At 40.7% G+C, this 13,880-nt stretch overlaps 1 protein-coding gene across 1 annotated transcript in view; it reads left to right on the top strand.

The window, feature by feature from the left end:
• The window catches only part of LOC134344376 (inactive phospholipase C-like protein 2), a 241,387-nt gene that overhangs the window by 134,128 nt on the left and 93,379 nt on the right, over window positions 1–13,880 (top strand). Inside the window, exon 2 of the mRNA XM_063044061.1 lies at window positions 9,822–12,305. Coding sequence (XP_062900131.1) covers window positions 9,822–12,305 — 2,484 coding nt within the window. The remainder of the gene's footprint in view (window positions 1–9,821; window positions 12,306–13,880) is intronic.

Genomic DNA, 13,880 nt, shown 5'->3' on the forward strand with positions numbered 1-13,880 from the left:
GCCGTGAGCAAGTTTACTGAAGGTGTGCCAACTAGTTCTGTCTTGTGTCCTATGTTCCAGCTGCCAGAGAGCAAACACACTTTAAGCAATGCTGGTTTTCACTCAGTCATTCTACCTCTTATGAGGCCTACCACGGTTTCTACTTCCCCCATGATAACTGGCCATGGAGAAGTTGCTTAGGGACATGTCTGGTCCAACAAAGCTGTGGCTTCTGGATCATGGCTTCAATACTCATAGTCTTTGCCTTTGTCCAGGTTTGTAATTCAGTCATGTCACTGGATACCCATAATAGATCTCAGGCTGCGGATGTGGAAGTGCTCCCTCAGCTGAGTTGCCTTTTGTACATGGTCCATGTTTCACAACCATACAGGAGGCCAGTGAGGACAACAGCTTTGTACAAGTTGATCTTAGTGGACATCTGGATATTATGCTGGCTTAGCACACGTGATCCCAGGTGGCCCAGGGTTTGACTGGCTTTGAAAATTGAGGCTTTGATTTCTTTATCCAAGGAACTAACACTCAGAGATGACACTACCGATTTAATTTTCTTTACTGCTCTCAGTGTTTTGCCTTCAGTGGTTATGGAAGGCAGCATAGCAGCGGATCCAGGAGCAGGCTGAACTAAGGCCTCCATTTTGTCCAGACTGATGGTGAGGCCAAACAGACACGAGGCTTCTGCAAACCTGTCAGTAACCAGTTGCAGATTTTACTCCATGTGGGGCACTAGAGCTCAATCATCTGCATAGAGTGCTTCATGGATGACTCTTTTAACTGCTTACATTTGGATTTTAGGCCATGCAGGTCAAACAACAATCCATCAAGTCTGTACTGTAAGTACACCTCATGTTCAAGATCTCTGACTATGTGGTTGATTATGCATGTGAAAAGGATTTTGAGCAGCACGAGGTCCCGCACACACCCTTGATTCACACCATTTGGTGTATTGAACGGCTCTGAGGCTTCCCCCTTTGAGAGGGTAACATCAGTCACATCACTTGTTAAAGAAGCTAGTAAGATTGACGAACTTGCATGGGCATCCCTACTTTGACGAGATTGTCCAGAGCAGTTCTCTGTTAACTGTGTCAAAGACCTTGGTTAAACCTATGAAAGCAATGTACAGATTCAGGTTCTGCTCAGTGCATTTTTCTTGAACCTGACAGACAGTGAACATCATATCAATAGTGCTTCTTTTAGGGGGAACCCACACTGTGTCTTTGGCAGTTCTTCTCTGATATGGTGGTGATTAGGCGATTGAGAATGACTTCGGCTAGCATGTTCCTGGTGATCAACAGCAGCAAGGTGCCACAGTAGTTAACGCAGTCAGCTTTGCTGCCTTTGTTCTTGAAAAGGTACGATCAAAGCATCTCTGAATTCATTGGGCATGTCTTCATCTTCCCAGATGTTTGTCAGAATGCTATAGACCCATTGACTTGAAGATTACAGCAGGGATTCTGTCCTTTTCTTCCAGAACTTAAGCGATCAATGGTTTTTTTGACCTCAACCATTGTAGGAGGGAGGTAGACATTGTTGGCAGTGGGTTTCTTTGGGATCTAATTGAGTGCAACCCGGTCTACGGTAGAGGACCTATTGAATGGTATCATAGTGGTTAGCACATTCTTTTACAGTACCAGTCACCCGGATTCAATACTCACTACTATCTGTAAGAAGTTTGTACGTTCTCCCTGTGACCGCATGGGATTCCTCTGGGTGCTCCAGTTTTCTCCCACAGTCCAAAGACCTGCTGGTTGGTACGTCAATTGGTAAATTGCCTGGTGATTAGGCGAGGGTTAAATCAGTGGTCGGTATGCGGTACAGCTCGAAGGGCTGGAAGGGCTATTCCACACTATAGCTCAATAAATAAATAAATAAACAAGCAGATAACTGAACTGCTCTCTTCACCTGTTATTAATGCTCTTCTTCTCTCAGAGCAGGACTGTGCCATCTGCTGACAGAAGGAGTGTGGTTCGTAGTTTGTGTGGTCCATAGATTGCTCTGCTAGCACTGAAGAGCATCTTAAAAGTTTTTGGTGTTTCCTCTGCCCTTCCCTCCCACCATTCAGTTTGCATTTTGCTTAGTGCAGTCTGTGCTTGCCTCTGAAGATGTTTGAAGAGATCGCATTTCAGGATGAAAGAAACCTCGTTCTGCCATGTGGGAAATACCTTCTTCTTCTCTTTCACTAACCTAATGATATTTTTGTCATTTTCATCAAACCAATCATGATGAGCTCTTTTCTTTTTGGTCTTAGGGCTGACTTTGCTGATTTTACCACTGGCATCTTGTGTTGATCCCTCCTCTGTGCTACGCCTCCATTCAGGGGCCTATGGGATGCTAGTGCATCATAAAGACCATTTGCAAATCGCTCTCGATATTTATGATGCTGTTGTATCAAGATGCTGTTGAATTATTTTTGGTTTCTTTCACTGCAGTTGGATGAAGTGCAGTGAGAAGATTGATCTAACCAGATGATGTTCAGTCCATCGTTCCTCTCCATACTTGGCTGTAGTGATCTTGAAATCACAAGTGTCCTGTCTGCGACAAATGATGTTATCGATCAAATGCCATTGCTTGGTTCTGTGGTATTGGCTGTATGCTTCAAAATGTTGCCTGGTTACACATAGAGCTTTAATATCACATCACGATGGAAGCACAAATATTTCTGTAAATTTCAGATACGAGATATTGCTGTCATTGTTTCAATTTAATTTGTGAAGTGAATGATACCTTGTGGTCATGTCATGCTCTGTGTCTATTTTGATAACATAGCTGTCATGGTCAAGATTTTAAGATTTACAACATTTTGTACTTTTAAAACCTCCGTATGGATATACATCATGATGCACATTTTCCCTTCTGTTTTGTTCCATCACTCACAACCTATCCACCTGTGTTTCTTCTCCCACGGCCTACGTTTCCAATCACCTCCATCTGGTTCAATCTGACCATCATCCCTCCCTTTTTTGGTTCCATTTTTCACCATCCAGCCTATTCTTTCTCCCCTTCTGCGCCTGCCTTCATCTGCCCATCATCCCTACCTCATCCATATCTCTCTCTCTCTCTCTCTCTTTCTCTCTCTCGCTTTCTGTTTCTTTCTTTCTCTCACCTATTTGTACAGGTTATCTTCCCCATACCCTCTCAGTCCTGATGTGGGGTTTTGGACTGAAATGTTAACTATACCTTTACCTTCATCTACACTGCTTAGACTCGCGGTTCCTTCAGCAGATTTATCTTATTAAAATTAAATTAAATCCCAAATACCTTACTGTAACTGTTCCTTATTCATAATCCTCAATTTGTGTGTTGTTTATAGGATTCGTACCTTGCCTAGCCAGTTTTACTGGCTTTGTTGCATCTGATTCACACAGCCCTGTTGTCATATTTGTTTGTATCTCATCTGGGTGCATGTGTATACCTTTTAATCTGTTCCCTTCCCTTTTCATGCCCTTTACAAACATTGTGGTGGAAAGCTTTAGGTGCTGAAAGCTTCATTGGATCAAAATGGAATGCATTGTGACTGTACCAACATGCAGCTGAGCTGAACTTGCCTTGGCTGGAAGGAGAAGGAAATGGAAAATAGTTCTGTATTCAGTTCAAAATCTGGTCTCATTGCTTTTTGAGTTTAAAATTGAGTAGCTTGTCTCTGCTATCAAGCATGTTTCTTTGTGACCAATAAAATAATTACTGCAACTTCTGCTGAGTTAACTCTTAACATATAGTAGTTTCCCATTTAAGAAAGCATACTATGATCTCAGAATTAAAGACAGCAATAAAAACTAGAATCAGTTTTGTCACAAACAAGAAAAAAATCTGCAGATGTTGGAAATCCAAGCAACACACACAAGATGTTGGAAGAACTCAGCAGGCCAGGCAGCAGCTATAGAAAAATGTACAGTCAATGTTTCGGGCTGAAACCCTTCAGCAGGACCGGAGAGAAAAAGCTAAGCAGTAGATTTAAAAGGTGGGGGCGGGGAGAGTGAAACCTGGAGGGGGAGGGATAAAGTGAAGAGCTGGAAAGCTGATTGGTGAAAGAGACAGAAGGCCATGGAAAAAAGAAAAGGGGTGGGGAGGAGCACAAGAGGAAGATGATGGGCGGGCAAGGAGATGAAGTGAGAGAGGGAATGGGGGATGGGAAATGGTGAAGAACACGGGTGGGGGCACTACCAGAAGTTCGAGAAATCGATGTTCATGCCATCAGGTTGGAGGCCACCCAAACAGAATATAAAGTGTTGTCCCTCCAACCTAAGTGTGGCCTCACCACGGCAGTGTAGGGGGCCATGGATAGACATATTGGAATGGGAATGGGAAGTGGAATTAATATGGGTGGCCACTGGGAGATCCGGCTTTTGCATGTGAACATAGCATAGGTGCGTGACGAAGCATTCTCCCAATCTACATCGGGTCTCACCGATATACAGGAAGCCACACCGGGAGCACCGGACACAGTATATGATCTCAAAAGATTCACAGATGAAGTGTCACCTCACCTGGAAGGACTGTTTAGGGCACTGAATGGCAGTGAGGGAGGAGATGTAGTACTTGTTCCGCTTGCTACGATAAATGCCAGGAGGGAGATCAGTAGGGAGGAACGAATGGACAAGGGAGTGGCGTAGTGAGCGATCTCCGCAGAAAGCAGAAAGTTGGGGGGGGGGAGGTGTGGTTAGTGGTGGGATCCCTTTAGAGATGGCAGAGGTTTCTGAGAATTATGTGCTGGACAAAGAGGCTGGTGCGGTGATAGGTGAGGACAAGAGAACCATATCCCTGATAGGATGGCAAGAGATTCAGGTCATGCTACAACATACTAAAGTACAGTACTCTAAATCCCTGTATTTCCTCTGAAAGTAGTAAGTATCATACAGCCACTGGTAACTAGAATTTTCATTTAACATTATTCGTTGGTTTCTACCATTGGTTCAGAAAGGTAGTTTGGAACTTCACTGTCTTAGGGCTGTCTGCAATGTGTTTCTGCAGGGTCCCCTGTAAATTTCTTTGATTTTTCAAGCTTTAGATAACTGATTTGGATTTGAATGTAAGGTCATAATTAACAAGTTTGCCAATGAAACCAATGCTGGTATGATTAACAACAAGGAAGAAAGTACCATAAGATAGTGAACAGTGAATTTAAAATTGGCAAATATAATTCAGTCAATAGAAGTGTCAGATTAAACATTTGAGGAAGGAAAACAGTGTAAGGACTGCATGATGAATGACAAGGTACTAAAAAGTGTATATGAATCTTGCAGTCCAAGTCCTGCAGAGCACAGATATCGAGGAGATTTACGAGGATATTGCCATGACTGGAGATTTATCATTATGAGCAAACACTGTCTGGGCTGTTTGGTTTGCTTTGCAACAGAAACGTCTGAGCGGAGATTTAATTGTCTGTAAAATTATAAAAGGCTTTTAAATGGATCTCTTAACAGAAGAAGTTGGTAACTAGTGGTCATAGATTTAGTTAGGTTGGTGAGAGGTCGTGGAGGGATAGGGGATGGTGAAGGAGAGCTGAGAAAATGTATGTTTTTTTTATCTTGTGAGTATGTGGAACCTGAAATGGTCATGGGAGCAGAAACTTTCATCACATTTCGGACATAACCTGAATGAGCATTTGAAGAACCAGAAATGGCGAGGCTGTGGGTCAAAACCTAAGGTCTAGTCTGTGCTGTAAATTTTAGTGATTTTTTTATTGAAGAGGAAATTCTTACATTTATTTAGTACCTGTCACATCTTTAGGCAGTTCCAAAGCACTTGACAGATCATTATTATTTTTGTAGTGTAGTAACTGCTGTTTTATGGACAGAGTTATCAGACAGGTCACGTACAGTGGGATAAATGATCGTATAATTCAGATGTGAGAAATACAAGTTAGTCAAGTCCTGTACTTAAAATTAATCTTACAACCTATGGCATTGAATCTTAACTTCCATTAAAAAGCAGGTTTAAGACAAGGTGGTGGTTAAATACAGCAAAATTGATGTGTTGGCAATTGTCAGCTTCTCCTTTTAATCTAATTGTCATCTAGTTCCTTTGAGGCTGTTTGTCAGTTTCACAATGTTACTTGCTCATTGGGTGTGTCAGAAACAGGAGGAGTTATGAACTTTAACCCTTGTTTTTCAAGTTATTTTGGAACTTGTTAATGAAAGCAAAACAAAAGCACAGTCTCTTTGGAAGAGCCTGAAAATTTGACAGGCAAATCTCACGGATGCTTTCACGAGGAACTCTGTGGAAGGATCCATTCACTGAAGACGTGATAGGAGGCTTTTGAAGGAACTTGAAAATAGGAACAAAATCTTTAAACTTTGCAGTTTAATTTTGAAATATAGTGGCCATTTGTGAATTACATTTTAAAATTACCACCAATCCACATCTGTGGTATTTATGCAGCTATAAATTTGGACTGGGGAAAATCTTGGAAAACATGAACAAGTGTCTTGGGAATAGCATTAGACAGCTTTAGGCATTCCTACTCTGCATGGGGGGGGATGGGGGGAAGGAATGGCAATGAGGTGCTGCCTGCAGGAGGAGACAGAGACAAAGGTCCATCCCTGCTCCTCATTTGCCTGAACAATGGCATCCCAGGAGACAGATAGATATCAAAACCTGATGAATAGTGACATTCAAAGTCAACAATGACTTCACTCGACTTCTTGGCCTGGAGAAAAACGTTATCTTGAGGTCAGTTCCCTAAACTTTTTGGAGCAGGCACCTGATTGCTCATTTGTCAAGGTGTCCAATCAAATTTGCATATTATCAGTCAAGTCAGAAGATACAAGCCCTCGGGATACAAACACAAAATACTCTGCAGATGCTGGGGTCAAAGCAACACTCACAACACGCTAGAGGAACTCAGCAGGTCGGGCAGCATCCGTGGAAACGATCAGTCAACGTTTCGGGCCGGAACCCTTCGTCAGGACTGAAGAGGGAAGGGGCAGAGGCCCTATAAAGAAGGTGGGGGGGAGGGTGGGAAGGAGAAGGCTGGTAGGTTCCAGGTGAAAAACCAGTAAGGGGAAAGATAAAGGGGTGGGGGAGGGGAGACAGGGAGTTGATAGGCAGGAAAGATGAAAAAGGAATAGGAGAAAGCACAGTGGGTAGTAGAAGGAGGTGGAACCATGAGGGAGGTGATAGGCAGCTGGGGGAGGGGGCAGACTGAAACTGGGATAGGAGAAGGGAGGAGGAGGGAATTACCAGAAGTTGGAGAATTCAATGTTCATCCCAAGGGGCTGGAGACTACCCAGACGGTATATGAAGTGTTGCTCCTCCAACCTGAGTTTAGCCTGGTGGGGTGGTAGGTGAGGACAAGGAGAACTCTGTCCCTGCTGTGGTGACGGGAGGATGGGGTGAGGACCGAAGTGCAGGAAATGGAGGAGATGCAGGTGAGGACATCATTGATTCGGATATGTCCATACATTGCCTCCTCTACTGCCATGATGAGGCTTAACTCAGGTTGGAGGAGCAACACCTCATATACCGTCTGGGTAGTCTCCAGCTCCTTGGATGAACATTGAATTCTCCAACTTCCAGTAATTCTCTCCCCCTCCCTTCCCCTATCCCAGTTTCAGTCTGCCCCCTCCCCCAGCTGCCTATAACCTCTCTTATGGTTCCACCTCCTTCTACTACCCATTGTGTTTTCCCCTATTCCTTCTTCACCTTTCCTGCTTCCCCTCCCCCACCCCTTTATCTTTCCCCTTACTGGTTTTTCACCTGGAACCTACCAGCCTTCTCCTTCCCACCCTCCCCCCACCTTCTTTTTAGGGCCTCTGCCCCTTCCCCCTTCAGTCCTGACGAAGGGTTCCGGCCCGAAACGTTGACTGATTGTTTCCACGGATGCTGCCCGACCTGCTGAGTTCCTCCAGCATGTTGTGAGTGTTGCACAAGCCCTCGGGTCTGGGACTCTCAGCATTTCCCAGAAGTACAGAATGTTTTTAATTTCAGAGGATGGTAATTAAAGCAACCGCGTATCACCCAGGGAGCCTCATCAGCTTCCACCCTTTCGCATGCAATTGGCGTGTATCCTCAAAACCTCAGTCCAGGTGTATGAAGGTCTTATCTACAGCTGTATTGTAGCAAACTCCCCATCCCTAGCTTCTCACACTTTGCATCAGGCTTAAAGTTTGGCTGTTTCCAGTTCAGAGATAACTTGTTAAAATTGTGCTGCTAATGCCGTGAAAATCCAAATCATTGATATTTGATACAGCTGAGTTTAAAAAGAAAACACCAAATGACATGCAAAAGCTCGTGATTTCCCACACACCAGTTGTATGAAATCAATTATCTGACGGATTTTGCTTTTAACAGTAATGGTGCATTTAGTGTCTCCTGAAAAATTGTTTGCCAAATATTTGAACACCATTCCCTTTAATTATGGTACTTATCTAGATTTGTAAATCAATGGAGAGTAAATACCAAATAATTTGTGTTTAAGTGTATCACTGCCTTGGTTTCCTTTTTTTCAGATTACCATCTGAGGTTTATTTTTTGTTTTTAAAATGTTGGGCCTTTGAAGCCAGTTACTAGTTTATTTTAGATTTTTTTTTGCTTCCTTGGCGCAGTTCATTATGCTCTGGGCTGATTAAAAATGGCAACTGCTGGACCTCTGTTTTATTTTTGTGAAACCCAGTGAGTTAGAATAGAGGTGTTGCAGGCTTCATATAGAAAAAAATGTAAATTGAATTATACTGCTATTATCCCATTTCACAATAGGGAAATTAAATAAGTGACATTGTGTGTGCATTGAGCAAATAATTTCAGACTTTTTGTTGATTTCCTGAACTGTTAGCACTGGCAGTACTGGTTAATTTATGGCAAAAAGATCACAGTAATGCACTTTTAATCATTATGCAAATGTGGAAAAATTGTAATTTATATTAAATGGGAAGATTTTCTATAGTTTACCATCTTAAACAGTCTAGGAATGCTGCAGAAAATTTTGTTTTTTTGAGGTACAGTACATGATGAAACATCACCTTTTATACACCTGTGCAAAGAAAGATGAATGAAAAGCAAGAAAGTAAAAACAGTATAAAATCTATTACACCAGTAATTTTATACTTGGAGAGTTTTGTTTTCCATTCTTCATCATTCCTGTCAGAGAAACGGACAATTATTTTGAAGAAGGATTTACTAAAATACAAACAAAATTTGCAATACAAGTCTCATGCTTTATTGTTGAAGTTCATAGCGTTAGCTAGATGGTATTATTGGCGTGCTCTGGTGAAATTTATGCCTATCAGGCTGGTGTGCTGTACACACTATTGCAGAATGTTATAGAAAATAGAAGCAAATGATGATCATTTGTTCCATCATGGTTTAGCATTGGTTGAAACATTGCTGTCTGCGATACTAGGTCAGTAACTCTTTGTTGTTTTACAAATGTACATCCAAGTTGGCCTCTGGTAACAGTTTTGCATCCAAGGATCTTACTTTCTTTCTACTTTTAATTCAATATGAATGAGATTGGCTTTCTGTGTTTGAGTAGATAGTATGCAGATCAAAACTAGTGTGAGAGATTGCTCTTTTGCCCCCAGAACTGCCATTCACTGATTATTTTGTTTTTCATGCCATTCTCTGTAAACTCTAGAGACTGTTCTACATGAAAATGTCAAGATATCATAAGTTTCTGAGATAAACAAAACATCTGTCTGGCACCAACAATCATTCCATGGTCAAAGTCATTTAGAACACACTTCTTTGCCGTTCTGATGTATGGTCTGAGCAACAACTGAACCTCTTATATACTGTTGTACAAAAGGGGAATAGTGAGGTAGTGTTCATGGGTTGAAGAAACCTGGACGTAAGCACTTCTATTTATAAACCTTTTTTTTTCTTTTCAGGATGGCAACAGACAACGAAGGGAGAGAAAGAAAACAGTCTCCTTCAGCAGTATGCCAACAGAAAAGAAGATCAGTAGTGCTAGTGACTGTATCAATTCCATGATTGAAGGCTCTGAACTTAAAAAGATTCGTTCAAATTCTAGAGTGTACCATCGTTATTTCCTTTTGGATGCAGACATGCAATCCCTCAGATGGGATCCTTCAAAGAAAGAATCGGATAAAGCGAAAATTGACATAACGTCAATCAAAGAGGTTCGAACGGGCAGAAATACCGAAATGTTCCGCACCAATGCTATTTATGACCATATTTCAGAAGATTGTGCATTTTCAATAATATATGGAGAAAACTATGAGTCACTGGACCTTGTAGCTAATTCTGCAGATGTAGCAAATATTTGGGTTACTGGCTTACGGTACCTGATCTCTTATGGGAAGCACACATTGGATATGATAGTGAGTAGCCACAATATCATGCGGGCATCGTGGCTTTCAGATGTTTTTGCCACAGCTGATACAAAGGATGTAGGATACATATCATTTAACAAAGCTGTGCAGCTTATTAAAAGTCTAAACTCTGGGCTAAAAAATACCAAAATTGAATTGAAATTCAAAGAATTACACAAAGCAAAAGGAAAAACAGGAACAGATGTTTTCAAAGAGGAACTTATAGAAGTATATCATGAGCTTTGTACGAGACCAGAAATATATTTTTTGTTAGTCCAATTTTCAAGCAATAAAGAATTTCTAGATACCAAGGACCTGATGATGTTTTTGGAGGCAGAGCAGGGAATGCCACATGTTACAGAACAAGTGAGCATGAACATTATTCAGAAGTATGAGCCATCAAAGGAAGGACAAGAAAATGGTTGGCTTTCCTTAGATGGTTTTACTAAGTACCTCATTTCACCTGAATGCCATATATTTGATCCAGAGCACAAGAAGGTTTGTCAGGATATGACACAGCCAGTGTCTCATTATTACATTAATGCATCACACAACACCTACTTAATTGAGGACCAGTTCCGAGGCCCCTCAGATATTACAGGATATATCCGTGCCCTGAAAATGGGCTGCAGAAGTGTTGAAGTGGATGCATGGGATGGTCCTGACAATGAGCCCATCATCTACACAGGCCACACAATGACATCTCAGATAGTCTTCCATCGTGTCATCGATGTAATTAACAAATATGCTTTTGTTGCATCAGAATATCCTTTGATTTTATGTCTGGAAAATCACTGTTCAGTTAAACAGCAGAAAGTGATGATCCAACATATAAAAAAGATCTTGGGAGACAAACTGTATACAGAGCCACCATCTGTTGAAGACAATTATTTGCCCTCCCCTGAAGTCCTTAAGTACAAAATTTTATTAAAGGCGAAAAAGCTGCCAGAAAATTGCACAGGTCTTGAGGGTGACATTACAGATGAAGATGAAGGAGCAGAAATGTCACGAAAGACCACAGGTGATAATATAGATCAACAGAATGTAGCTCCCAAAAGATTTCTGCTCTGCAAAGAGCTCTCAGACATGGTGAGTCTTTGTAAATCTGTACTATTTAAGGACTTCACAGAATCGCTTCAAAATCAGAAATTCTGGGAATTTTGTTCATTCAATGAAGTAATTGCTAGTAAACTAGCTAATGAATACCCAAAGGACTTTGTGAATTATAATAAACGTTTTCTTGCCAGAATATATCCAAATCCGATGAGGATAGATTCGAGTAACATGAATCCTCAGGACTTTTGGAAATGTGGTTGCCAAGTAGTTGCAATGAATTACCAGACACCCGGTTTAATGATGGACCTCAATATCGGTTGGTTCCGTCAAAATGGGAATTGTGGGTATGTACTTCGTCCTGCCATCATGAGAGAAGAGGTGTCCTATTTTAGTGCCAATACTAAAGATTCAGTGCCAGGTGTTTCTCCTCAATTACTCCACATTAAAATCATTAGTGGCCAAAACTTTCCAAAACCCAAAGGCTCAGGTTCTAAAGGGGACATTGTTGATCCCTATGTGTATGTCGAAATCCATGGAATACCTGCAGACTGCGCAGAACAAAGGACTAAAACTGTTAACCAAAATGGAGAGAACCCTATTTTTGATGAGAGTTTTGAATTCCAGATTAACCTCCCTGAGCTGGCAATGGTACGATTTGTTGTTCTGGATGATGACTACATTGGAGATGAGTTTATTGCTCAGTATACAATCCCTTTTGAATGCTTACAACCAGGATTCAGACATGTGCCACTTCAGTCACTGACTGGCGAAGTTCTACCATTTGCTTCGTTATTTGTCCATGTGGCCATCACTAACCGAAGAGGTGGAGGGAAGCCTCACAAACGTGGTCTTTCTGTGAGAAAAGCTAAAAAGTCAAGAGAGTATGCTAGCATGAGAACGATCTTGATAAAATCTATAGATGAAGTGTTCAAGACTATTGTCCAGCAATTGCGGGAAGCAACTGATCTTCGAGAAAACATGCAGGTATGTTTGTGTATGCAAAAATTGATCTGTCTAAGTATAACAAGAATTGAATCATTTTATTTTCTAGCTCTTGGGGCTTAAGCCCAGTAGTAGATGACTCAGCCCCTTGAGCCTACTCCACTGTTCAATAAAATTATAGTTGATCCACCTCATCACAATTTTTCTGCACTCTCTTGTATACCTTGATCGCTTTAATATCCAGAAATCTTTTATAGCTTGATTGCTTTAATATCCAGAAATCCAGATAGACAGTTTCCTTTTCTGTTGAATGGTCAGGAAAATTGCTGCAGTAGTCAGAAATGAACTTCAATTTCTTAATCTCTGCAGAATAGCATCCAAGTTCTACGTAATATCTCCTTTCAACAACAGACCACATCTCAGTTCATCTGTCACTGATTACATAGTAATTTCTGGCTATTAAACTACCATGTTTGAAAATCGAGACTGTTAGCAGACAAATTATATGAGGATTGCATGGCACTGAGTTGGGCATTCTGTTTATGTTTGTGAGAAAATACCCAATGATTGTAAAGAAAAAAGACAAGTTAATGTTCCATGCGTAATCATTTATCAGAGTAGTTTTTAACGATTAAAAAGGTAATAAGATTTATTTTAATGGAAACATTAGTTACCAATGAAGAATATTTTCATGGATAATTAACTGGTTGATTAAAGATTCTGCACATCTTCAAAGGTTTGACAATGGAAGAATCAATCTATTAGTTAACTACCTCCTATTGCAATAAACCAGATTTACCCTAGCCAAGGATAATTTTGTCGAAAAATCCGAGTGATAAACAATAAAATACCTCTATATGCCAAACTGATGCTTGGTTTAAAGTGAAAATTTATTATTAAAAGTTCCCTTCCTTAAGGCATTTAGTGAACGAGAACTAATTTTACAAGACAACTGATCTTTGAAGTCCATGAGACAGAGGAGACCACTTGGACCATTGTATCCATATCCGCTGAAAAATGAACTGTAGGGACTAATTTTGTTTCATTGTTGGGAGTACACATCAGATGCTTATTCAGGTGTTTCTTTTTTAATGCTTTGATGGTTTCTACTGTGACCATTCTTTACTGCAGTGAGTTCTACCACTTGTAACCAAAAAATATTACTTCTCAGCCTTCTCTAATTTTAACTAGAGGACATACTGTTTTTTGGTGAAGGAAATAGATTCTTCCTATTTACTTCATTTAGGGGCTTCATAATTTTGGACACTTCAGAGAAGTACCACATATTTGTCTGTAGCTGGATTATACAGCTGAGCAGTCTTCACAACTGTAATTTTTCTTTCCCCCACTTCCAGAAATGTATTTTTCACCTTTTTATAGGAACATTCATCCATATACATCAGACAAAGAACCCCTTCCCTAGTGCATTTAATGTGATCACATAGAGCCCAAGGTTAATTAGAAAACTTACCCCTTTTTATACTGCAAAACTATGACAAAGAACTGAAAAGGATACATAAAAAGAAATAACAACTGATAAAATACCATTTATCTATGATATTCTTAAACAAATCTTCTCACAGTTATGCAAGTTAAGCCACTCCTTTGTGATACCAT

Source organism: Mobula hypostoma, chromosome 3 (genome assembly GCF_963921235.1).
Source record: "Mobula hypostoma chromosome 3, sMobHyp1.1, whole genome shotgun sequence".
Lineage (NCBI taxonomy): Eukaryota > Metazoa > Chordata > Chondrichthyes > Myliobatiformes > Myliobatidae > Mobula > Mobula hypostoma.